This window comes from Thermobia domestica, chromosome 8 (assembly GCF_964235325.1).
Source record: "Thermobia domestica chromosome 8, izTheDome1.hap1.1, whole genome shotgun sequence".
NCBI lineage: Eukaryota > Metazoa > Arthropoda > Insecta > Zygentoma > Lepismatidae > Thermobia > Thermobia domestica.
The window spans coordinates 123,221,329-123,247,705 of record NC_137461.1 but is presented as its reverse complement, the minus strand read 5'-3'; the positions used below and the strand labels follow the sequence as shown (position 1 = coordinate 123,247,705).

Here is a 26,377-nt window from a genome sequence, read left to right as displayed (position 1 = left end):
GTATATGTATAGATCAGAAGTAGCGTGCAATTAGAATTCTACTGCATTTCCTATTCAGAGAGTTGTAGATACGAGAAACAATCTCAAATCCCTCTTTCCTCTCCCATACTAGTTTCCAGAGGCAAGATGTTATAGTTCTGTGTTATTGTTTACGAAGAGATCAATGTTATCAGCGAAATGTAGATGGGTAAAATATTTTCCACTTGTGTTTATCACTTTGTTCTTCCAGTTGAGAGACCGAAAGAAAGCTTCGCAGAAATATAGTACCATCATGTGTTACCTCTTCTCTACTCTTACAGATTTTGTACAGTCAAAGGATTAGATATATGCATTGGCTTGCTTATAGATGTCATTTATTACTTGCATACAATTTTCTTCTACACCATTTGATTTAAAAGCGTTAATAATCACTGGCGTCTTCACCGAATCTAAAGCTTTTTCATAGTTACTGAAGACAATATACGTTGGTAACCAAAAATGAATTTGATCTTTCTACCCTCCCTACCTGAATATTGTCTATTGTAATACAACTACTTCTAAATCCAATTTGTTCTCTTGACTGGCGATTGTTTCTTCCAATCGGATCGTCAGTACTCTAGTAAGTACTTTGTAAATAACAGATACAAGATTTCTAGGTCTATAATTGCGCATATGTTTCTTTTGTTTTTTTTTTATGCAGCAATATGGTTATTGCACTTCTTCATTATTTGGAGACTTGACCACTTCCTGGACACTTAGTATAAATTCATAGCAGACTTTTTTCGCTGTTTAATTCTACCTTACATTTATTCAATGGTGATTAAAAAAAATCGTAATTAAGCGGAAATCAGAAAAAGTTACAAAGTTACAAAGTTGATAGGCTTTTCACTATTTGAAGATTTATAATACATATATAGTTATAATTATATATATGTATATAATATATTGATTCCTGTCAGCCCGCATGGCGCGTCCTCAGGTTGCAGATCGAGGAGAAGGCCTCTAGATACAGAGGTTAGCTGTGAATATATTGAATATGTAAGTCGCGGATAGACAACAAGGAGTGGTTTAGCATAAGGCTAAGAACCTCATCCTGAAGAAAGAAAGAAGAAAAAGAAAAGAACTTGAGCAGGAATATTTACAGAAGCTGACCAGGACTGATAACTTGGTACGACCTCAGCAAAGTAAAATGGACATGAGATTTGGAACACGGAATACACGAAGTCTTTTTTTTATAGGTTAGGCACATTAAAATCCGTAACAAGCAACTCAGAGAAAACTATAATGGAGCTGGTAGGAGTTTAGGAAGTTAGATGAGAAGGAAAGAGAGCTGTGTAGATTAAAAATTTCATATATATATATATATATATATATATATATATATATATATATATATATATATATAATATATATATTTTATATATAGAGAAGGAAATAAAAATCACCAGCTAAATAATGGGCTTTTGCGTTCACAAAAGACTATAGCAATTAGACTTGTTGAATTTGTAAATGATAGACTTTCTTTTATCTCTCTTAAGGGTCGGTAATGTGATATTATTATTCTGAATACATGACTCAACAAAAGGTAAGGATGACTAAATAAAGATTAGTTTTACGAAGAAGTAGAACGTGTATTTGACCAATTTCCGCGATACCATATGAAAATTCTAATTCTATTAATTTAGCTGATTTTAATGTGGACAGGGGTGTAGCCAGCAGGTTTATGTAGGGGGGGCCCGTCGTTTTTGAGGGGGGGCCAGCTACAAAGCCAAAAGAAATTATGTTGCAGCTAGTGTTTTTGAGGCATGAAAAAACTGGCAAATTTTGGTTTGGTTTCCAGCTTCTTCTTCTTCTTCATTATTATTATTATTATTATTATTATTATTATTATTATTATTATTATTATTATTATTATTATTATTATTATTATTATTATTATTTGCTTTTTGTGCATAAATTATATTCCAGGTAGTTTTTATTATGTTTAACCAATAATCACTGTCCCGGACCAAATTCCTTACCGGACCCGGAATATACCTTTTGCATAACTAGTTTAAGCCCTTGTACACAGAACCTATCTACATAAGGCTAATTTTCTTTGAAATTTCACTTATTTTCTTTAAGATTTCCTGACAAAAATAATTATTTATTATTCGTGACTAAAAAAAAAAACATAATTATTTAATTAACATCTATGTCTTATTTCCTGTTCTAGGGGCCGTCCATATATTACGTAACGCTATTTTTGACCAATTTTACCCCACCCTTCTGCTTGTCACACTTTGTAACGCAAGGCCGAACCCCACCCCTTTGTTACGTAACACTTTTTGATCTTTATTTTTTCATTATTTTGATTATTTTAGGGTAGAACTTTTTTTTATTAGAAAATGCTTATATTATTGTGAATATGTTTATAGCGTTTTTCGCCAACAAATCAAAGTATTAGAAAATGGTAGACTCGTAATAATCTTTTATCCCCATAAGGTTGTTTAATTAACCAAGGAGATCGCACTCATCAGTTTAGGTCACTGGTGATTGGCAAGGAGAATTTACTGCGGAAGATGCAGTCAAAACAGGATTTAAAGAAATAACATCGACCTCTTCTTCCGAGATACAGGGTGCTTCGTGCATTTGAAGTTCGCCAGTCTTAACGATACAGAGTTCTGTTCCTCGTCGACCACAAATTCGAAGTGGCTGCACACGTGAAGGAGCAGGGACATCTTGTTTGTAAACAAGCTTTCGAGCATCTTCTTTGGACTTCGGACTTCAGTTTACCACTTTATAAATTCTTTTTTTTAAACAAATTGGTGCGAGAATGCGAATAAACTCGATTTCTTCAGAAACATTCAAATCCAAAAATAATAATAATAAAGTAGTACGACAATAATATCCGACGAATAAGGTTTTTAATATCTTTAGGTCTGCAAATCGTGCATTGTTCCGTCAAAAAATGTTTCAAGAAAAAAAAGTTTCTTTTGTTTCACATGCGAAATTTCTTCGAAGAAAAGAATGGGTAATGATTCGAATCAGAAGTTTTAAATAATATTCTCAGAAATAGCGATGCAAGTGGGAACGCGAAGGAATTTTAAAGCGGTAGTTACGATCAGTAACAACTAACTCCAGAAAATCATGTGACGTACATGCAATGCTGCGATAGCCGCAAAACCGAGTTTTATTGTATTGTGATACACACAGAGTTCTTCACCAGTCATGCTGGTGTCTAGTGCGTCTTCGAATAACTTCTGTATGATTCAATTTACATAGGCTATAGTTCGAAACTTTCCGAAATAATATAATTATTTATTTATATATCTATATATACAGGGTGAACGGTAACTACGTGGACGAACTTGGATGGGCGATAGTAAATCTTAGAAAAGCAAAAAAAAAAAAAAAAGTCCTAGTGATCATGGGGGAAATTCCGTCCCATTTAGCAATGACAAAGTGTTGAAAGCATGGGAACATGTACTTCAGAGGCCAACAGCTTAAAAACAGCTTCAGAGGCCAACATCGTGGAGAGTGTGGTTAAAAACGTCACTTAGAAACTCATACCTACTCTATTGAAAAATCCATATTTGAAAACGCAGCTACGTGTGCGCACGGAATTAACAACGTGTGACACTTCTTTCCTTTACAGCATATCCGGGAATCCCTCCGTTCCTTTGGGGAATTCCGTGCGCACGCATAGCTGTGTTTCCAAACATGCATTTTTCAACAGAGTAGGTATGACTTTCTAAGTTACATTTTTAACCGCATTCTCTAAGATGTATTGCTTTCGACACTGTCAGTCGTAAACGGGATGGAATTTCCCATGTTCACTACGACTTTTTTTTTGCTTCTTATTAGATGTACTATCACCCGCCCAAATTTGTCCACTTAGTTACCATTCACTCTGTAATATATATATATATATATATATATATATATATATATATATATATATATATAATGAAATTACTACATTTGTAACAACTCTTGAGCCACCCGACTGATTTCGATTAAATTTTCAACGTAGATGAGTTTCGGGCCTGGAATGTTTTTTAAGGCTTTACTTTGAATGTGCACTTTGAAGAGAAGCGGAAGATATACAAAAATGATCGAAAATGACCGATATTAATACTGAATCATAGTTTTCGGAGTGGCTGATACGAACAGTGCCACTTCCGATGCCGTTTAAATCCAAATTCCGTGGCCATTATTACTCCTAAGGGGGATGATGACATGTGAAAATAATTGAAAATTACCGATTAATTGAAATCCATACTGAAAAACGTTGTTTTTCACCAAATTTTTCATCTGGTATAAATATGTTTTTTTTTTTAAATACTAGTTACAGCATATAAAAAATGTAATGCAGGCCTACTTACAAATCAGTTTAGTACCATTGTTTTGTGGTAGTATTTACAGTAAATTGTTGAAACGTTTGTTTTCAAAGTGTCAAATATAAATCGCAGTAAAGTGTGTGATCTTCTGTAAAAAATAATAATAATAATAATAATAATAATAATAATAATAAACCATACTGTTTTCCGACTGGTATAAGGAGGAAATACCATACTATATTTCGATTGGTATAGTAAAATAGTATTTTTCCATAATGTTTTACCGTAAATTATCAATTATATGTAAACTTTGTTATTTTCAAGTGACTGAAGCGAGGTAATCTTACAATGATGTTTTAAAATCTGGTCATTTGGGGGGGGCCAGGAAGTCATTTGGGGGGACCGGGCCCCGATGGGCCCCCCATGGCTACACCCCTGAATGTGGAGATAGGAGGCAAGGATAGTTTGAAACCGATTATAGGGAACGAAAGTCTGCATAAGGAAAGTAATGACGTCTGGGTTAGACTCGTGAAGTTTGTAACTTCGAAAAACCTTACTGTGAAGAGTACAAAATTCCTACATTGCGACATCTATAAATATACTTCACCACATGGAAAACATAATCATTGACCAAGTTTTAGTAGATAGAAAAAGACAGTCTACCATTCGGTCGTCTGAAAGAGCTGACTGTGACCAATACCCGATAGCAGTGATTATAAGATAAAGAGATTATCGTTGAAAAAAAAAGAAAGAAATAATCAGTATTTGAAAACGGAGAGGTTTAATTTAAAGAAATTAGAAGTGGGTCAGGCGAGAGGAGAATATTAAGTTGAAGTATCGAAGAAATTCTCGGTTTTAGAAGGTTTGGGATGGACTAGTGTTGAGGATACTTGTGCGTCAGCTACAAAATTCGAACAATAGGACTGCACAAGATTTTACTGATATCAGACGGGAAACTTCCAAAATGTTTCAAACAAAGAAGCGTGATTTTCAGGATATGTATAAAGGCATCGATTATAACTTTTTCTTAAAAAGGGATATCAACCTCACTCGTATACATGAAAGAAAGCAGATGGGACAATTTTTAAGTACACGGATATTATTTTGAATGCGTGGAAAAATTTCTTTGACAACCAAAAAATAATGTTCTTGGAATTTGGTATACTGAAAAAGCTAGTTAGATTAATTAAGATGTGTTCAAATGAATTCCGAAGTAAAGTCTGAGTAGAAAAATACTTGTTCACGAGCTTTCACAAGGAGAATGGTATGAAACAAGGAGATGCATTATCGCCATTATTATTAGATCCTGTTCTGGATTATGCTATAAGGGAAATCAAAGATAGTAACTAGGACTTAGAATTAAATGGCACTCACCAGATTATGGCTTATGCTCATGATATAAATCTGGTAGACAGTGATATGAGGACAAAGAAAGAAATAGAGAATGAAATGAGGATAATAGAAAGAAATGCAGAGGTTTTATTAAACCTCTGCAGAGACGTGGATTTAGGAGTAAACAGAAAGAAAATCAAATATGTGGAAATTCACAGTGACCGTAATACTACAATTTGTAGATACGTTAAAATATCAAATAATATTTTCTACAAAGTTGATACTTCCAGATATCTAGGATCTTCATTAACAGATCAAAACCATATCCACAAAGAAATTAGATGTTGACTGAAAGCAGAAAATCCGTATTATTATTAAGTGTAAACTCTTTTGTCTTCGCGAATTTTATCGAAGAACTTGAAGCTTTAAATATATAAAACGATAATTATGTTTCTTGAGATGTAGAATGCGAAACATGGTCGCTTACTTTCAAGGAGTAACGCAGGGTTAAGATATTTGAGAATAAAATCCTGAAGTGAATATTCGGACCCAAGGGGACAGGAATGGGGAATATTGGAAACTTCGTAACGAAAAACTGCATAATTTATACCGTTTATCTAACATTTTTAGGGTCATTAAGTCCAGGAGGGTCAGGTGGACAGGTCATGTAACCAGAATGGGAGAAAGTAGGAACACTTTCAAAATTTTAACTGGAAACCCAATCAGAAAAATACTACTAGAAAGACCTTGAGTCCATTTATTTTTGGTGTGACATTTTCGAATTCGATTTTTAAAAAAGCTCATAATTTTGCACTATTTTTGTACCTTTTTGTACCACCAAGATAAACATTTCTACCATTTCAATAAACAGGGGAAGACATTTTCAAAATTCCTGGGAACCATTTAGTTGTAGTGCGATAACTTCATATTCGAATTATAAGTAGCTTAGAATTTTGTACTATTTTTGTGCCTTTTGTACTACAAAGAAAGAATGTATCATTCTTATTAACAGAGGAGAGCCAAAGTGTAGAGTAAAATGTCCACACAATCACTAGCAAAAATGCGTCCTGTGAGTGTAATTAGAGGTTCCATGGAATACCATTATGTTGCGGTACACGAAATAAAGATAGCATACTGAAATTTATTTATTGCATTATTCTAGTCAAAGAGCTCAAACTAGAAGTAGTTAAAATATCAATTTGAAGGCGTCATATTACTACAGACAATTGGTGCTAATTTTAACTGATTCATTTATTTATTTGAAGGGTGCAAGTATTCCTCTTGGTGATATCAAATGGTACAATAATAGTACAAAATTCTGAGCAGGTTAAAATTCGAATTTGAAGATGTCGCACCATAACTAAAGATCCCCCAAGTTTTGAAATGGCTCTCCTTCGTTTATTTAAAAGATACAAAATTTCTTCTTGTTAGTACAAAAATCTGAGCTAGTTAAAAGTCGAATTTGAAGATGTCGTACTTTAACTAAATGAGTCCCCAAAATTTTCAAATAGTCCTTGTTCGTTTATTTCAATGGTCTTTTTTTCTTGTTGATACAAAAAGGTACAAAAATAGTACAAAATTCTAAGCTAGTTAAAACTTGAATTTGAAGTTGTCGTAGCACAATTAAATGCCCTTCCCTCCCCCCTAAATTTTGAAATGGCTCTACTCTATCTGAGTGATACCTACTTTTTCTTAGTGGAATAAAAAGGTACAAAAAGAGTATAAAATTCTAAGCTAACTAAAATTCGAATTTGAAGATAAAGATAGGTGATCGAAGTGGCCCAAATTTTGTTCTGGCCCATCTTTGTTAATTTGATCGGTACAAAATGTTTTCTTGTTAGTACAAAAAGGTACAAAATTATAAGCTAGTTAGAATTCGAATATGTCGCACTAGAACTAAATGGACCTAGACCAAGGCGCAAATGAGAAGATAATATTAAGATGGATATCGTAGAAATAGGAATGTAAAGTAGAAACTGGATCCAATTAGCTAAGGACAGAAGTCAATGGAAACTTTTTGTAAATACGGCATTTGCCTACGGATTTCAAAAGTCATAGAGTTGATTGGTTACAATAGATTGATAATACGTATAATTCTTTAAGAAGCTACGTTCACCACACTTTAAGAAATGAAGATTTCATTTACTTTTTCCCTCAAAAGAGTTCCACCGACAGGGGAACCTACTCTAGGTTTCGAGTTTAGATTGCAAATAGAAATCACTGATAAAGATGACAATGAACATCGAAACTGTTTGATAGAATTTTTAATTTCCCTGATACAAGATAAGATCTTTTTTATTTGTGTTATAAATAAAAGTCCTTTTTTCTTATACCGTAAATAAAACGTATTAGGATATGAAGTAATTTAAACATAGGATGTTAAAAGAGAAATTAAAACTCACCTTAATTTTGCTACCACATTAACATACACCCCTTGAACGTGAATAAACCCAACGTTCCGAAATAAAATCCCAACCAGTAACATTCCAAGCAATGGTGGTAAGTAACAGTGGTGGATGACCCAGCCTCCAATTTGTGCCACTATACACAACACAGCCAAATTGAACAGTTGACCTCCTGGTGCAGCCTCTTGACCCACAAGGCAGAAGGCAATTCCCCATATTAATAACCCAAGAATAACTATGGAAAAGAATCGTGTGAACTGATCATAGGATGGACACAACGAGGAAGAAAAGATGATTTGCCACAAAGGTACTCGAGAGGTTGTTGAGCTCGTCTGTTGTTGCTGCTGCCTTCTGTGACACTTTCTGCAACAAAATCTCGGCCAACACCTGTGAAATTAAATACACACTCTCTTGAAATCACCGGACAAAAATGTATAACCTGTAAAAGAAACCAAACATATTTTCAGGCTTAATTCTGGTGCTTTATAGTAACGTTCCGAAACTACACAATTTTCATTATGACACCATAAGAATACGGATTGTACCAATGAAAAGTTACATCTACCAGTAAAAATAGCTATATCTACATGAGACTCTATTGTTAAAATTTGCATAATCTCTTAACAAATCTGCTTCATTTTCTTTCTTCCTTTTCTTTCTTCCTTTTCTTTCTTGTAATGCATACTTGAAATTGAGAAAATAAATGAACTTCAGAAAGAAAATGAAAGGTAAAGTTCGTTATAAGAAAAGGCATCTTCCAACAAACATTTTTGCGATAAATGAATATCTATTAATACATTAAGTAAGTCAAATTACGAATAAATGCATCATATTATATTAATGTATTCGTTTATTTATTAGTATAGATTATATTTACATACATATTTCATTTTCTATGCAGCTGTACACATAATTGAATTATGTTTTACATTTCTGTTGCGTGGATTGTTTCGTTGATTATATTTCACTCAGCCTTCTTCTACGGACTTCATCTGAGGCACAAATTACTTATGCGAGTAAGTACATCTTCTACAGTTCTTTAAATTGAACCTAAAATTGTGTAAAACACATTCTATATAAAATTGTGTTTATTTTTGTTGTTAAATTGTGTTTAGGTTCAATTTAAAGAGAAGATGTAGGAGAAGAAAAGCAGGCGAAATATTAAATTAATAAAACCATCTACTCATCAGAAAGGAAAAACGTTTTACTCAATTATAATTATATCATTGTAACTAGTAAACTTGCATTAAATAAATACTAACGAAAAATACAGCTCATTTACTATAAATAATTGTACACTTTTAAATCAAAGTCTCAACAGTAATTAATCAAATGCAAAGTGAATAAAATACTGTGAGAACTAAATACGTTAATTAATATCTGAGCACTACCTGACACTCGATTATTCAAAGAAGTAACTTCGACTTCAGGGAATAGTTTCTTTGCTTCTTAATTTCATTTGATTGATTTTGTTATGTAGAGATATCGCATTGACAAACACCGAATAAAGTTAAAGTGAGAAATAAAATGTCTTAATTATGTTCAAACTGTTTCTGATTGTATCAAAATATAACATTCATTGGATTCTAAGTATGGAAAGAAGTTAATATTTTCAAGTGTTAACAAAGAGTCCTTGTTAAGGAGAACATTAGGAGTCAGTCCCAGGTCCTTCCCCTCCCGAAGAGTTCAAATTTACATAAGATAAAATGGTATGTGTTTTAGTTTAATTTCAAGTATCTATAACGTCTCCTTGAAAATGCTTCCTCGATACAACCATAATTAAATATCTAGATTCATGTCAGATGAATTTTATGTTCTTTCAATAATTCAATAGTAGATAAAAGTACATACAAAAACCTTATTTTCAAATGAATAAACTTTAATATTTGAAACAGCTACGAATATTTGTAATACTATTCACTAAGAAGTTGGAATCAACTTATCACATTTTAAACGTACCTTTTTTCGTTTTCTTCCATTTGTTTCTTTTCGTTTATGGAATCTGTGGAGTAGTTCTTGTTGTCAAATTGTGATGAACCTATTATCCTACCATTGGCTGTAAAAAAAAATTCTTATATTGACGTAAGAATAAAATTTCACAATCTAGAATAAAGTCCTAATATTGACAGGTCAATGTTAATGATAATTTCAAATAGCACAGACTTATATCTAAAGGTAGCAAAAATAATGTTGTACAAATTTCGAGATGTGACTCCCTACATTCAACAAATAAAAAAAAAAAAAAAAAAAAAAAAAGACTCTTAACAGATAAAGATCACAAATGTTTCGATTAAAGTTCGACAAAACTTATTTTTTACTTCAACATTTTTAATACGTTGTAAAATATCCAGATATTGGAATGAATTTTGTATTGCATCAGTGTTATGTATGACATTAGTGTTGCCATAGATATTGTTACGAACTTCTCATACTGCACAACAAGTGGTCAAGATCAGGGGAATCAAGTACCTTACGCTGAAGTCAACCAGAAAACAACTTTCTAGCCTGTGGTTGACCAATAACCTACATTCTGTTCAAATAGTAAAAATGGAGTTTCCAACAAGATTCAGTATCAACTCATAATGCTAAATCTACTCACAAATGGCTCCTGCTTAAAAAAAAATAAGATTTGGCAATTCGATGCTACTAAGTCAAAAAAAAAATCCGAATCTCAAGAAATATGTGCAATGTATCAAATGTGGTACAGCAAACTAATCTTAATGAAGACCATGTTAAGATTATTGGCACTCACCAATGAACATTTTTTTTAACTTTAAAGCTATTGGCAATCATGTACTAAATTTTGTTGCGTATGTACTAATAGATCTCGCTAAAAGACATTAAGGATGACGTTTTTGTCAAGTAGCTTTGACGTAAGACCAGAAGTATGTACACTGATCAACGCTTACAACCTCAACATTGCCTTCATTGATGCAGTTTACATTTATAATTCTATTACTTGCTGAACATTTGGCGATATGTTACGTTTCACACAAACATATCAGCATATAGCAAGGAATTTTTCAAAAGTATAATTCCAAAGTTTTAGCATTACATCTAGAAACAAGATATTTTATTTGCGGCAATGGAATTTGTAATAACCAGAAAGCTTTAGCAATGGGCTTTTTCTTCACTATTGACTAATATGATAATCAGGTAATCAACCATGTTGAATCTCAAATGGAGAACTAACATATACAAAACACTATGGACATGTGGACGCTGCGTCCTGACTTATGAAACAGATGAACAATTACAGTTTGTTCTAGTAAAAATCACATAAGATATATCCAGATAAAAATTTACTTTGAATAAGAAAATAAAGGTTTTAAAATATTTAGATTTAAACATTGAAGAACATAGACTGAAAGTATTTGAGAACAGGATCCTGAGAAGAATATTCGGACCCAAGAGGAACGAGAATGGGGAATGGCGGAAGCTTCATAACGAGGAACTACATAGTTTATACGGTTTACCCAACATTGTTAGGGTCGTCAAGTCTAGGAGGCTTAGGTGGGCAGGTCATGTAGCTAGAATGAAAGAAAGTAGAAACGCTTTCAAAGTCCTGACTGGTAGACCCATAGGAAAACGACCATTAGGAAGACCTAGGCGCAGATGGGAGGATAATATTAAGATGGATCTCGCAGAGATAGGAATACAAAGTAGAAACTGGATCCAATTAGCTAAGGATAGAAGTCAGTGGAGAGCTTTTGTGAACGCGGCACTGAACCTCCGGGTTCCATAGGCCATAGAGTTAGTTAGTTAGTTAGATTTAAACATTTGTAGAAAAGACACATTTGTTACTATGGTCTATAGAAAACAAACACTTTGCAGTTCTTCAGTGTTAATAAAAGAAAACTAATCAAAGTATCAAATATATATTAATAATTTCGGCAAGTAACATCGCCTTCATCAGACGCGTTATGAAAGACCAATCCAAAAATAACAACTTAAACATATACAGGAAGTGAAAGGAGGACAGGCCCACACCTCCCAGAATAAAGTTTTCTCTTCACTTTTACATCCATCTTTACAAACCATGATTTTTTTTTTTTAATTAGGTACTTGTCGCATACTTTCCCCAACAATTCTCATATCTGTTCTGAATTTGAACACCTGCTTACTGTAGTGTTGTTTACTCTTCCAATTCTTTCCTTTCTATTTTGTCCAACTGCATTGCACAACGCAGGTGGAATCGTAAGCACACTCGTCCAATTCATTACTACATCCTTCCCATGTTTTTTGACCCATTGAGTTTCTTTCCACTTTCGTTCATACTTCTTCTCTTTATTCTCTCCAGTCCTTCAATTCTATCTCATGTCCATGTTCTATTTCATGTCCTGTTTCTTTAACGTACTTATATATTGCACTTTTCTCTCTTCGTAATCGTAAGTCGTCTTTATGTTGCCTTATTCCTTCTTCTAACCTCTTTCCTGTTTCTCCAATATATTTTGAATTACATTCTTTACAATTGATTCGGTACACTACTCCTTTCTCTTCTGCTTTCATTTCTTTTTCTTTTCTCTTTCCTTTCTTTCTTACTAAATCCAAAATTATTTTCCCTCCTTTTCTATATGTTTTGATTTCTTCTTGTCCCAGTAACGTCTTATGACTCTTTGTCTTATCACCTAAACTATCAATTCAAACTACCTTCTTCTGTCTTTTCTTCCTTCCTATCTCTTCCCTCTTTCCTCAAATCTTCTTTTCTGTATCCATTCCTTTTAATAATTAGTGTAGTATTTTCATGTTCTCTTTCCTTCTTCTATCGTCACTACCATTTCTATCTTTCTTTGCATGATCCTTATAAAGTTTCTCCTGGTACCTATATGTATGTTACTACTCTTATGGCAATATAGTGATTAGCGTACGCGCCTTTGGCGTGGGAGACCCGGGTTCGATTCCCGGTGGGAGCTCATGTGATTCGGATTCCACGTTAATCAGTAGGTCCACGTCTCATATAGCTTTGCTGCTGAAAGGGACGCTAAATTAAAATCAACTCAACTCTTATGGCAGTATGTTCCCGCACAGCATTCTTTCTTATACCACCTTCTCCGGAATTTTCTACTAACTTTCTTTATGTTCATATCCATAAAGTTTATCTTATTCTCCTCTTCTGCTTCCATTTCTAACTTGATTTTTGTTCTTCATCCTAAATTCTTTTAACAAATTTCTCCAATTGCTTTCTAATCCCTTTCCATTTTGCCAGATTATCATCTGCATATCTACAAAACATTTTAAGATTCTGCCGTCTTTCTCATCCTCGATCCTGTGCTTATCCCTCTTTTATTTTCATCACTTTTCCAGCTATGGTTCACGAACTATTCTTCCAAATCAATCTTAGGGCCTTTATATTTTTTTTCCTTTCTCAATTTATTTATGGAATTATTTTGCAAAATACAAAAATACAGAACAATACAAAATAAAACAAGAAAAATGAATCGTATAACAAACATTGAAGCGATGAAGTTCTGATAATAATAATAATAATAATAATAATAATAATAATAATAATAATAATAATAATAATAATAATAATAATAAACTTTATTTTTATTTTTACGTGCAGAGAACAGCTAAAATATAGCAAAAATACAGAACTTTGTCTTATTCTACATTATTTTAGTAATAAATATATAGTACAAGTGATAAAATTATGATTACATCTATAAGATAAATTATTAATAATAAAAACACTGACAGTGTAGTGTACGTCAATTATTAAAACAAAGAAGTGTCAAAAATTAAAAGTAAAAAAATAAAAAACTACTAAGTTATATTAAAAATTTTAAAATAAAGTCATATTTTAAGATATGCATTCATTATAGCTTTTTAAAATCCTACAGATTAAAATATGTTTTCTATTATACGGTTACAATAAAATTTTTACCCTTGTACCATATGTTGGAACTTTAAAATCAACATTTTTTTAAATATAGTCTGAGGTACATTGGTTGTCAAGTAACTTTTCTACAAATACAGATTCAATCAATTTTCTCCTGTCAGCCAGTCGTTCCAAATTAAAATACGTTATCCAATGTTCATACGTGCTAGAATAATAGTCAAGTGCTAACTTAAAACAAAGTATTCTAATAAAACACTTTTGCACCATCTCAAGTTTGTTTACGAGAGTTTTTGTTAGGCTGTTCCCATCACTGATACATATTCTAGTTTCGACCTTACTAGTAATTTATATAAGAGTACATATGTATTTGATTGACAGAAAGTAGGTCATTGATTAAACAGGTAACCAATTATTTTTCTTCCTTCATTACATACATTTTGTATATGATCACCAAAGCATAGTGACCTGTCAAATAATAATAATAATAATAATAATAATAATAATAATAATAATAATAACTGAATAGAAGGAAGTTCCAGAGATAGCGGAATAATACAAGAAATTTCCAGCACAGAATTGGAAGGGAAATTTTAAGTTTACCATCTAAGAGCATTTTTTTCTTTATTTGTAAAAGTATCTTTTGTGTATTTTGTGTATCTCATAAGAAAATTGATTTAAGGACTATTAGTCGGGAGGCACCTATTTATAGTCCTGACGCGTCCTTTCAAAATGTTCTTATTAATGTACATTAGAAAATTTCATTGAAATTATAAGAGACAGAACAGTGACGCAGAGCAGAACATCGATGAGTTCTGCTATATGTCTTATAGGCCTATGTGTTTTCTTTGTGTATCATAACATACTGTACAATGAAATAAACTTTTGGTATCGAAAACCAATTTGGATTCAATCTTAGGAACGTACAGCACACAATTTCTTTCTTTTTCCCCCCTTATGAAAGGAAAGGTACTCAAATTGGACTTTTCGCACTAAAATCATTAACAAAGGAATATAGAAAGGCATGGAAATTCTTTTGTTGATCATATATCCTTACGGGAGCTAATGACAATCTATAAGCTACAAACCAAAGAAAAATTGCGCACTACTATTCTGTATACTTTAGGAGATATAATATGTTAAAGAAAAAGGATATTTTAGCTCATTCTATGATCATTGGATAGTTTCGAAAACATTGAGTATTAACAGCATTTAAACAGCAAATTAGAAGGAAAAGAATCCTTAAATGGATACAATGCAAGAAATACTGAAAGGAGGCAAAAGTCAGGCAGTTGTTCCTTTTTTTAAATACTGTTAAAAATTTGGGAATAAATTGAACTACAGAAGTTATGACAAAAATGTAACGATTTACAGTCTTAGATGTTATAAGAAAATGAAGCCAAAGAGTTACTTAATTACATTGTAATATACCATGTGCTTGTGTTTATAAACACCCAACATGTGACTGTGTTTACAAAACATTCTACACGTGCTCCCATTTATGAACAACAACCACGTGTACTTTACGATGGAGTACTGCGCCTTACGTTGGAGTATTACAAGTTGCAGACGACGGAGACTTCAGCGACACCTACAATCACATGACCACGAGAAAACAGCAGCGCCACTGCCTCCCGGAGCGCCTATATAACTGAAATGATTCTAAGGACAGTCACCAGTCTGTGATTGGTCACTCCTCCTTTAGCTTGCCTGGAGCTCTAGGAGATATCCAGCCCAAAGCCTCTAGTTTGCTTCGGGACTTTAGGCTATTCCTTTCCTCGAGCTTAGCTTGCGTCGGAGCTCTGTCGGGATTTCCAACCTCAGTCACTCAACTTGCCCGGAGCTCTGTGACTCTTCGTCCCTGGTTCCTTCAGAGCATTGGGGATTCCTAATCCACTCCACCTAGCTTGCTGCGGAGCTCTGTGGATATCCTGCCCCTGGCTGCTCGGGCTTTGGGCAACCCTTGTCTACCTTGTATTTAGAGAAACTACATTATTGTACTATTCTTGTAGAATACTGTTTATAGTGGCTTTTATAATAAACCAGTATTGAGAATAGATTCCGGACATATATTTTTAATCTATCAAGTTCTACCTACCCTCTTCATAGAGAGAATTTTACAATATTTGATAGTATTTTCTAAATACTATCCGTCTTACTTTCTGAAGTTTTGACACTCTTTATTGCCTTTAAGCTATTCACTAAAATTTAAAGAAATGATGGAGACCACAGTGAAAACTTAAGAAATATCAGCAGCCAATTTCCTGTGATTCACTTTCATTCACTTAGAGATACCAATCAACCCAAGTCTAACGTTACTCTGAACTTTTCGTTTTCGTTAGGTTAAGATGATATGATGACGAAAAATATTTTCACTCTTCTAATGAAATGTAACAACAATAATCTGTCACACTTATGTAAATAACATAATTCGTAAGGTTGTCTGTCGTCTTGTTACTCCTACAAAGATTTCCTATTTTTAACTCATTTGTATTTTTTTATATTTTGAAACTTAAACAATGCTTTAAGAGTATTTAAACAATACGATTTAGTGGTTACTCATAAATAATTCAATTTATCATAAGAATATCATAGTTACGTACATATTTAGATATACTTACGTGCATAAATAGAGATTGAGTCATACTCTACATAATACCTCATCATGAGTTCCGTTCTAAATTGTAAATCATCTTAGTCCCGTTCTAAATAGTAGGTTATTATGAGTCCAAATAAAATTGTAGGTCATTTTAAGCTCTACTCTAAGTCCACTCTAAATTGCAAAATCATGATGAGTTCCACTCTAAATTGTAGGCCACAATGAGTTCCATTCTAAATTGTAGGTCATGAACTATACTCTAAATTGTAGGTCATTATCAGTTTATTCTAAATTGTAGGTCACAATGGGTCCTACTCTAAATTGTAGATAATCGTGAGTTCAACTCTAAATTGTACACCATCAAGAGTTCATTCTAAATAGTGCGCCATAATGAGTGTCACTCTAAATTGTAAATTACAATGAGTTCCACTCTAAGCTGTAGGTCACAGTGGGTATGAGTCCCACTCTAAAATAAAGGTCACATGCCTTGTTACTGAAGAAATACACAAAATTGCTTCCCAATAAACATCGGATTTATCTATTTTCTCAGAGTAATCTTGTTCCTTTATGTTATAACATTCTATCAATTACTTTATTTCGTTACTATATATTTATATTGACGAAGTATCAACTTTAAGTTAAAAGACCTATTAAATATTATATTGTTTGTTTAACTCAATTTTCTTTCTTCTTTCTCTCTACTAATATTCTAAGTAGTTTGTGGCAATAGTAATAATAAAAAAACTGAATATAATAATTTATTTAAATTACCTTTCCTTAGAAGACAGGATCGCTCAGTCACTGTTCCTTCCTCATGGGATCGCAACTTCCATTTCATTTCTGAAGTAAATGTTCTGTAATCTCATATCCAAGAACCTTTGTAGATCACTCTTTTTCTACCACATTATAACATCATTCAATGAATTGCATTCTATAGATATGTTTCCCTGTATTCTTTTCGTTTCCCACAGAGGACACTAATAGAATGATAAAACTGAATATTTCATTTTATTTTAAACTGTTAATTTCTCACTTCACCTACATTTTTTTGCACTTGTTCTAAAACGATATGGGACTTCTTAAAACGCTTATTCTATATACAATCTATTATTTGTTGGTAAACATTTTCTCTTTCTGATAACAGCTATCTCAGTTATCTTAATATTTGATAACAATTTGAATGTTGCTTTCAAGGTACTTCTTTAATTGTATTACTTTCTTTTTTCACTTTTTTTCAATCAATCAAAGATAATATAATTATTTCTCTGCGTAGTATTTTTCTACTACTGAGTAAAATGGTCAATCCTTCTGAGGCGGTCTTTGTTCATCCTTAGTTTGCCATTTAAATCTTTGATGTCATAATTAATTTGAAGACCCGTTCTTCGACAACCAAAGGCAAGTTCTTGGCTCCGGAGTTAACGCCCACTTCGGCGACTCTTATTAGTATCTACACAGGGCCGGCCCTATGCGATTTACCGCCCCGTGGAATGGCATAATTTTCCGTCCTTCCCTTTCTACAGAAAGAACAAATCGTAAAATCCACGATTTTAAGTATGGTACCTCATCATGAACAACGAAAAGGAGGGTAAAAGCACTCACACTCAGAAAGCCCTAAACACTACAAATACAATCTCATTGTATCTGTTATTTTTCCTTTAAATATTAAACTATTATTTTAGTGAAAGATAAAGCGAATACACTTGGAGGAAAGATGGTCATCATTTTCATAGAATTCAATATCTAGTTTCAACCTCAATATATTAGTTTGCAGTTTCAGTGCAACTAACTCTTTTATCTTTATTTCTTTATTTTCCTTCCCATCTAATAATTAAAAAAAAACAATTTGTTTCCTCCTTCAATCATAAGGAACTTGTTTGTGACAAAGACAAGACTAGTTTTCATATCAAAACTGTCATAACTTACTAAATGGAACAGATGTTTGCTACTGTTCGAAAATTGAGTTCTTGTATTTGACAACAACCAAGCAATTTATGTTGGGATTTGTTTCACCATTTACTTTAGCACTGACCATGTGACCTTAAACTAATGCGACCTAAACATGATTTATGAATTTAGTATTCAAATAGAAGGTCAGCTTAGTAAATTTAACTACTATCATCATGACGTCTGTTTCCAATAAGAAATATTTATTTTAAATAACATAGTTATAACAGATTTTGCCGCCCTTCGAAGTCCCCTCCTGGCGAATGCACGTGTTGGACATATATGGTAGAACCAACCCTGTATCTATGTACACAAAGAGAGTTCCTGATGCCTGGCGGCGCCCTATTGCCTCTTTCTGCGTCTCATATCACTAACACCAATTCCTAAATCAGTGTTTCTCAACTTGGAGGGGGTCGGGAAAGAGGTGAAAAAGATACATGTAATTAGGATTTAGTAGTAAAAAAATATATATATTTTTAAAGATTCTTTTTATTTCCACGCCTATTGCCAAATACAGCAAATACTGATCTTCCCAGGGCTCGAATCGATCATCGACTAGAATCCTACTAATTGTGAAACTTGAATCAAACTGGCTACGGCACAAATATTTGACATCATATCTCTAATGTTAAACTTCAAAATCATCACGAAGATTTAAAAAAGAAAAACAGTAGTTATTTGACCATAATTGGAAGCTACACAGTAATAGTAAAAGCAAAGATAGAATATGGGCATACATTAATCTCATTTGTTAAATTCTCAGCACATCAGGCTAAGAAACATTAACATAACGGTTTCCGTTGTACCACTCTCTGCTGGTAGTTTGGCGATCTATGTGAGTAATTGCTCGTATCGACAGAAGTCCACTGCTATAAACCAAAACCGTAGAATGCTAAGCTTCAGAAATAAGCTCCTTTCGAACTAGTAGGTGTATATACTAAAGAATACTTTAATTACAATAAAATATGCTTTTCCATGGCTAAATGGTTAGTGTACAATAGGGGCGCATCCAAGCGAGAGTCTACCGGAACCGAACTTCTCCCCAAAAATTTTGTAAGTCGACATACATTTGTACACTTTCTTAACGTGGAATCCGAACTACATGAGCTCACGCCGGGAATCGAACCCAGGTCTCCCACGCCAAGGCGCGTACGCTAACCACTCAGCCACGAAGCTCTTCATAAGGAAAGAAAGAGTGACTTATAAATGAAGAGTAAGATCAAATCTTTATGCTACATCAGTCATTTCTCTAGTAAACAAGTATAGCTTTATTAACCGTTGATACACGTCTCATATAGCCTTGCTGCTGAAAGAGACGCTAAACTCAAACTCTTTTCTTATGAAAACAATCTATTCTATACTTCTTCCTGAGAAAATAGGTAGCAGTATTTAACGATTACTTATCGTCTTTTCGGGTGTAGAATAACAGCGGTTAAATACTACATAGATGTGGTGCTTTGAAATATTGGACCCCCTGAACTTTGAACCCCTCTCAACAAAAAAAATCTGGGTGTGTGCCTGGCGTACTAACTTGAAAACGCGAGATTCAGGTTCCATTCTCGGTTAGCTAACGTGATTCTATATCAATAATATATTTAAAATGTTATTTAGTTACGAATAAACTATTATTATTACTATTATTATTATTATTATTATTATTATTATTATTATTATTATTATTATTATTATTATTATTATTATTATTATTATTATCTTACCTTCTTCGAGATCGCCGATCGGAATGGTGTTCGCTTCACTGATTGTTCCATGGTGACTGCTACTGCTAAGTGTTCCTGACTCCGATCGTGATTGGATAGGTGTGAACTTATCGCTATTAGATATCGAATCAGATTCCATGCTTGCTTTCCGGCAAGGACCCAAGGTGTATGGCGGGCCCACCGATGTTGACGGCTCGTTGAAAGTTGACATAACTACGAAAGAAAGAAAAATAAATCAAATCAGTGATGTACTACACTATCAATAAGATAATTTTTATTTAACAAACAAAAAAATAATAAAAATGCTTTATAACGCCTGATTGTTCTACATCAGAAAATAATTTATACATTTCGTTGTCTTGTGCAATAAGGTTATCGGCTACACTATTATAAGATTTAAATAAAAGAAAAACATTTACCAGATAAGATGTATTTATATAAATGAGTTCATTACTGTTGTTAATTAGAGAATGATCTTCTTGTGTTGTAGTAGTATAGAAATAATAATAAAAATATAAATATGTACTTAACATCCATTTGTACAGAGTACAAAATTATTATATGATCATGAGCATGGCAGGCTCTAGGCAATTTGCCGCCCCCATTTCTCGAGAAAGAACACAGCTTAAAAGCCACGATCATGAATAACGAAGGGGAGAGAAAGAACACAAATACAATCAAATTGTGTCTTTTTTTTTTTTAAATACAGTAATATTGTATTGTGTTAGTGAAAGATAAAGCAAACACATCTGCAGAGGAAAGATGGTAATCCATTTTATAGAATTCAATATCGAGCTTCAATCTCAATATGGGCCTATCAGTTTGCAATTCCAGTGCAACTAGCTCTTTTATCTTTATTTCTTGATTTTCCTTCTATATATGTTTAAAAAAATTGAAAAAAGAAACTTGTTTCCACCTTCAATGACAAGGAACTTCTTTGTGACCAATACAAGACTAGTTCTCATATCAAAACTGTGATAACTTACTAAATGGAACAGGTATTCACTACTGTTCGAGAATTGAGTTCTTGTATTTGACAACAATCAAGCAATTCATGCTGGGATTTGTTTGACCATTTGCTTTAGCACTGTCTATGTGACCTTAAATTAATGCGACTTAAACATGATTTATGAATGTAGTATTCAAAAAAGAAAGCCAGCTTAGTAAATTTAACTACCATCCTCATGAAATCTATTTCCAACAAGAAATAATTATTTTAGATAATATAGTTATGACAGATTTTGCCGCCCCTAGAAAATGCACCTGTTGTACATACGGTAGAACCGGCTCTGATCATGAGTAAAGATGTGCGCAATTACAATAATTGCTTGTAACAACATAATAATACAATTATAGATTATAATCATTGGATCAGCAATCTCTCGATTAGTTTGACGTAGCTTTCCCTTGTGCCCTATCCTAAACCAGATGTTTCATTTCCTTGCAGTTTTTCGTCCCTGCATCTTGTATTATTTAGTTCATATGCTTCAATTACATCAGTACGTAATTTTCCTTCTGCTGTGTCCTCCATACCCAAATGCGTGACACCTCCATATCTCATAAAGTGTTAAATAGTGTTAAATCATCCAATCTTCTATTCGAAAAAAATCTTAATGTAATTTTTTCCCCCCTCAATTTACACCATTCTCTCATTTGACATATTAATTCGTCTAATTTTCAACATTCTTCTGTACGACTCTAATTCAAAGACTTCATTCTCCGTTATCATTATCCTAGAGTCCATGTCCGACATCATCATAACACCACACTCTATACATATCCTTTAATCAGTCTTTTTTTTTCAGTTCTATGTCGATATTTGCAGTATTAATCTTTTGTATTTCGTCAAATATCTTCTTCTTCATAGCTATTCTGTCTTTTACATCTTGTTTGCACTTATTGTCATTTATTTTACTACTTAAGTACGTAACTGAATTCCTGCATCTCTCCTATCATTTGATCTACTACACAGAGAAAAATCCGTACTCCGGACAGCGGTATATTGTATATACAAATATACGGCATCCTCTTGCTTACTCTAGAAATCAGTACGGAGCATACGTTATCCGTATGCTACATAGGCACTGCCCTTAGATGTTACATCATGCGGTTGAAGGATGTCTGACGTCTAACAGTTTTCCGTATATCACATGCATATACTTATGTTACCTTCGTCAGCTATATGTTATATACGTCCATTTGTATGTGAGAACTGACTGCCTACATTGTTTCATACAGAAAGTACGTATAGATGGAACACTTATACAGAAAGTATTATAAAACATGCGTTTCCAGTTATACGTCTGCTGTACGTTAAGTCCAAAAATCACAGGAATTACGCATGTAACCTACCTTTTTAAGTACGCCACCTACATTTTTTTCTCAGTGTATATTTGATACTTTTCTTGCGCATATTATAACTTTTGCTTCACTCTTATTGATTTCCATATTGAATTTGCCACGGTGGATCAGTGGTAGAGCGTTTACTTCTGGTGAGTGCTGTTCCTGGTTCGATCCCCGACCAAGTAAGTGTATGGTACACAACATCGTGCTTGTAGGTTTTCTCGAGGTACTCCGGTTTCCTCCCACTTTATAATTCCACCAATTCTTCTACCATCATTTACTTGATTTAATCATCGTCTCCCTTAGCCTAAAGAGCGTAATCACGGGACGTTAAAATGACTTTTTCTCCGAGTATCCGACTTCCGGTTAATTGAGCCTCTGGATTAACCAAAGCAGTCTAAAAAAAATAATAAAAATAACAAAAAAAAATCACAGATTACAGTTCTTGTAAGAGAAGGCGCGCATACTGGCTGTTATCGAACCGTTAAGAGTCAAATCTTCGCGATCAACCTAAGCAGACCAGAATTTTTCACTTGCAAAAACAGGACGCACATGAATGTCGGATGAGGTGTAGAATTTCCAGATTGCATTTTGAACACCAGTAGGTTTTCAAATTACATAACGCACAAATAAGGGTAATACCGTAGCGTTTCTTATCCAACAATTCCCACTGCCAGGCACGACCCAAAAGTTCCCAATAAGCTTTGTTACCAAAATTAGCTCTAGGCCTATACATAGTAATATTAACGAAAGAATGTAGAATTTGTTCTGATCATTTATATTTTGCATAACAAGTACGGGACATTTTGTTCATATTTGTTGAAAAACGGGACATTTAGGCGTCCCGTTTGAGAATCAGAAAAAAACGGGACAATGGTTGAAAAGAGGGATCGCCCCGGCTAAAACGGGACATTTTGTCACTTTAGATAAGTCGTCTGTCATTGTGTATTGCTATAACTTCCCAGCATGATTCAGAGGCCAAAAGATGTCCCAGAAAACACTGATTTTTCTTAATGAATAGTACTGTACGTATGTAAAAACATTGTTTTTATAAGTTTTAATATACTGTAATAAACAATTCCTTTATAACAAAAATGTTTTGTCATTTACATTACGCACTACTGTACCTAATAACAGTTAACCTCCATATTATCCGAGTTTTTACGTATCCCAGGTAGACTCGGTCCCCTTTACTTCGGATAATCGTAAGTCTACTGTATCTGCGTATAATACACCTTTTTCAACATGTGCAACATTTCAAGGTTTTTATTTGTTGTCTCTTTTTCAGTACTCATATTAATTCAGTTATAGGGCTACTGTATACAACAATACCAAACAATATGAATTTTACTTGCCAACTAACACTGTTTTTAACCTAATCAGGTTGTGTATGATGCCTTGATCAGTACAGACAGGCCCGTAGCTAGCTCAAAAATCTAGGGAGCCCCGGTTGAAGTTGAGGGTCCGATCCAACCATATTATAGTTCATTTGCAAGCCTACGGCGAACATTTTAGGAGGGGGCAGTAAAAATTTAGGGGGCGGCCCCCTAGACTCCCTGGATACGGACCTGAGTATAGGTATTGTGTATTTTGCAACTCTCTGGTAAATATTTTTTTTTTTAGTTATCACTATTAATTATAATGGTTGTTAATACATTTGTTAGAAAGAAGAAAACAATAGATTAGTTATTACGTAAAATCAACTTCCAGATGCGTTTACCGATATAGAGCATTCAGAGCACAAAAATTAAGTTCAATTACCACCAACGTTGTGAGAAAAGTCATAAAGTTTGTACGGTATGGAAACATGGAATACTTTTTTTTTTTTACGTTATGAGATTTATTTTTGGACATGATTTTTTTTTTAAGTTCTGAAAGAAAATTTGGATAGAGATCTTAAAGATAAAATACGTTTAAAATGATCAAAAAAGTGGACTTGTTTCCCTTGTGCATTGAACGCGCCATATCTTGCACCCTTAAAGTACTTCAATTAAAGAATGTAATGTTCCCTAATTGCATTGCAAAAAAAATTAAGGAAAGACTGAAACAAATTCCTCTAATCATTCCGATGTTGAAATTAAAATCAAAAGTGGCCTCGTGTGGAGGTTGCCACTAACGCTTTCGCCCTCGGTGCGAGGGGTCCCGAGTTCGATACCCAGTGGGGATACTCGGTCGAAAAAGTGTAACAGCTTTTTCAGGTCAGCCATCTTGGATGAATTTTCCCTGGGTTTCCCTCATTCACCACCAGGCAAATGCCGGGATAGTACCTACCAAAATGGTCCCAGACCTCTTCCTTCCTTCCCCAATCCTTTCTTCCTTCCCTTTCATCGGATAGTGTGCTCGCCGAATGATGTCATCCCTTATATACGTGACGGGCTAAATGGCCGTAGATGCTGACAACTCAGAAACATCATTCCTAATGCTAATCCTAATTAAAATCAAAACACTTTTATATTCACGGAACAGACTTGAATCTTGAGTTTCTCCATTTCATTCTTTATTACTTTGTTATAATACCGATACCTTATATTGTATTCAAAATCTGGAAGCGCTACTTAATTCTTTTTTCAGCCTAATTTTGTTTCATCCAAACAGATAGTAAAAGGTGACCGCAGTTACTGCTCTCATCCGAAATTTCAGAATATTCGTGGTCACAAAATCGTCTGATGCCAAACCCTTCGCGGCCCACCAAACACTTCTTCATGACCCATTAGTAGGTCGTGGCCCATAGGTTGATAATCGCTACCCTAGATAAAGAGTGAGCTTCGTGAAATTCGACTTAAAAAGACAGGGAGCTCGTATATGGCTAAGCGGTTAGCGTACGCTCTCTTTGGCATGGGAGACCTGGGTTCTATTCACGGTGGAAGTTCATGTTCGAATCCCACGTTAAGGTAGGCAAGATTGAGCTGAACAAAATATGCTCAAGAGTGAATTCTCATGTGTAGTTTTCAAGAAAATAGATAAAAGCAAACTTTTATAACGCTATAAAGTATACCTAATGTGCTATATTTTGACATCATTTTTAGTTAAACAGTCCCGGGGGCGATTTTCGGTGGGAAGTAGAGATGCTAAGTGAGACTGGGATCGAAACGGGACGAGATGAGACTGAGGTGCAACATGTCGAGACTTAGCCGAGAAGATACCGAGACAGACACTTGTTTTTCGAGACGATACCAAAACGAGAGCAACCCCAGTCTCAGTCTCGTATCGAATAATTAACAGAAATTACACCTTGTACTCAAAATTCGCTGCATGTTATGTTATATGTAAGGTACTAGAACGAAACCCTTGAATGGTTGCAGTCATAGGCGTGGAAAAAGAGGAGTAAATGCCATCAGTGATCACTTGGTACCAGGGGCGGATTCAGGACGGACTTCTGGGGGGCGGTGGGTTATAATACTGCTACTTAGAGTTACTTTTAAGAGCTCCAAACTCTGAGATGGGTTTTATTTATATATAAAACTAAAAAAAAAAAAAAAAATCCTCTGCTGGGGGGCAATCGCCCCGATCGCCATCCAGATCCGCCACTGCTTGGTACCTAGGTATATCAAAATGTTTTTAAACAGAACATAATTTTGAGTTTTGATTCAATATATTTTATTATCTTTAACACAATTTAAAAGAATCAAAGACCATGTTGCCAAAATGCTCGGAAACTTGGTTTTGTAGCAAACGCATTAGTTTTCAACTTTCCTACGCCTTTTTTTTTTTTAACACAGCATTGGAATTCTCTGAAAGACGTTTTATTTTTTATTATTGTTTTTATTTTATTTTATTTATTTTACTGCAATTGCTCGAGTAAATAATAGTACATACTAACTTTGTTGTAAAACTAAAGATGAAATTTTACGATTGGAAGACAATGGGAACAGAAACCCCAGAATAGGATATGACAA

General features: G+C 33.8%; 1 protein-coding gene across 1 annotated transcript in view; it reads right to left on the bottom strand.

Moving 5' to 3' along the window:
• The window catches only part of LOC145693192 (sodium/hydrogen exchanger 9B2-like), a 231,434-nt gene that overhangs the window by 58,567 nt on the left and 146,490 nt on the right, over positions 1–26,377 (bottom strand). The window contains exons 3-5 of the mRNA XM_081768970.1: positions 20,139–20,351; positions 9,998–10,094; positions 8,036–8,425 (exon numbers count right to left, since the gene is read on the bottom strand). Coding sequence (XP_081625096.1) covers positions 8,036–8,425; positions 9,998–10,094; positions 20,139–20,349 — 698 coding nt within the window. The 5' untranslated portion in view covers positions 20,350–20,351. The remainder of the gene's footprint in view (positions 1–8,035; positions 8,426–9,997; positions 10,095–20,138; positions 20,352–26,377) is intronic.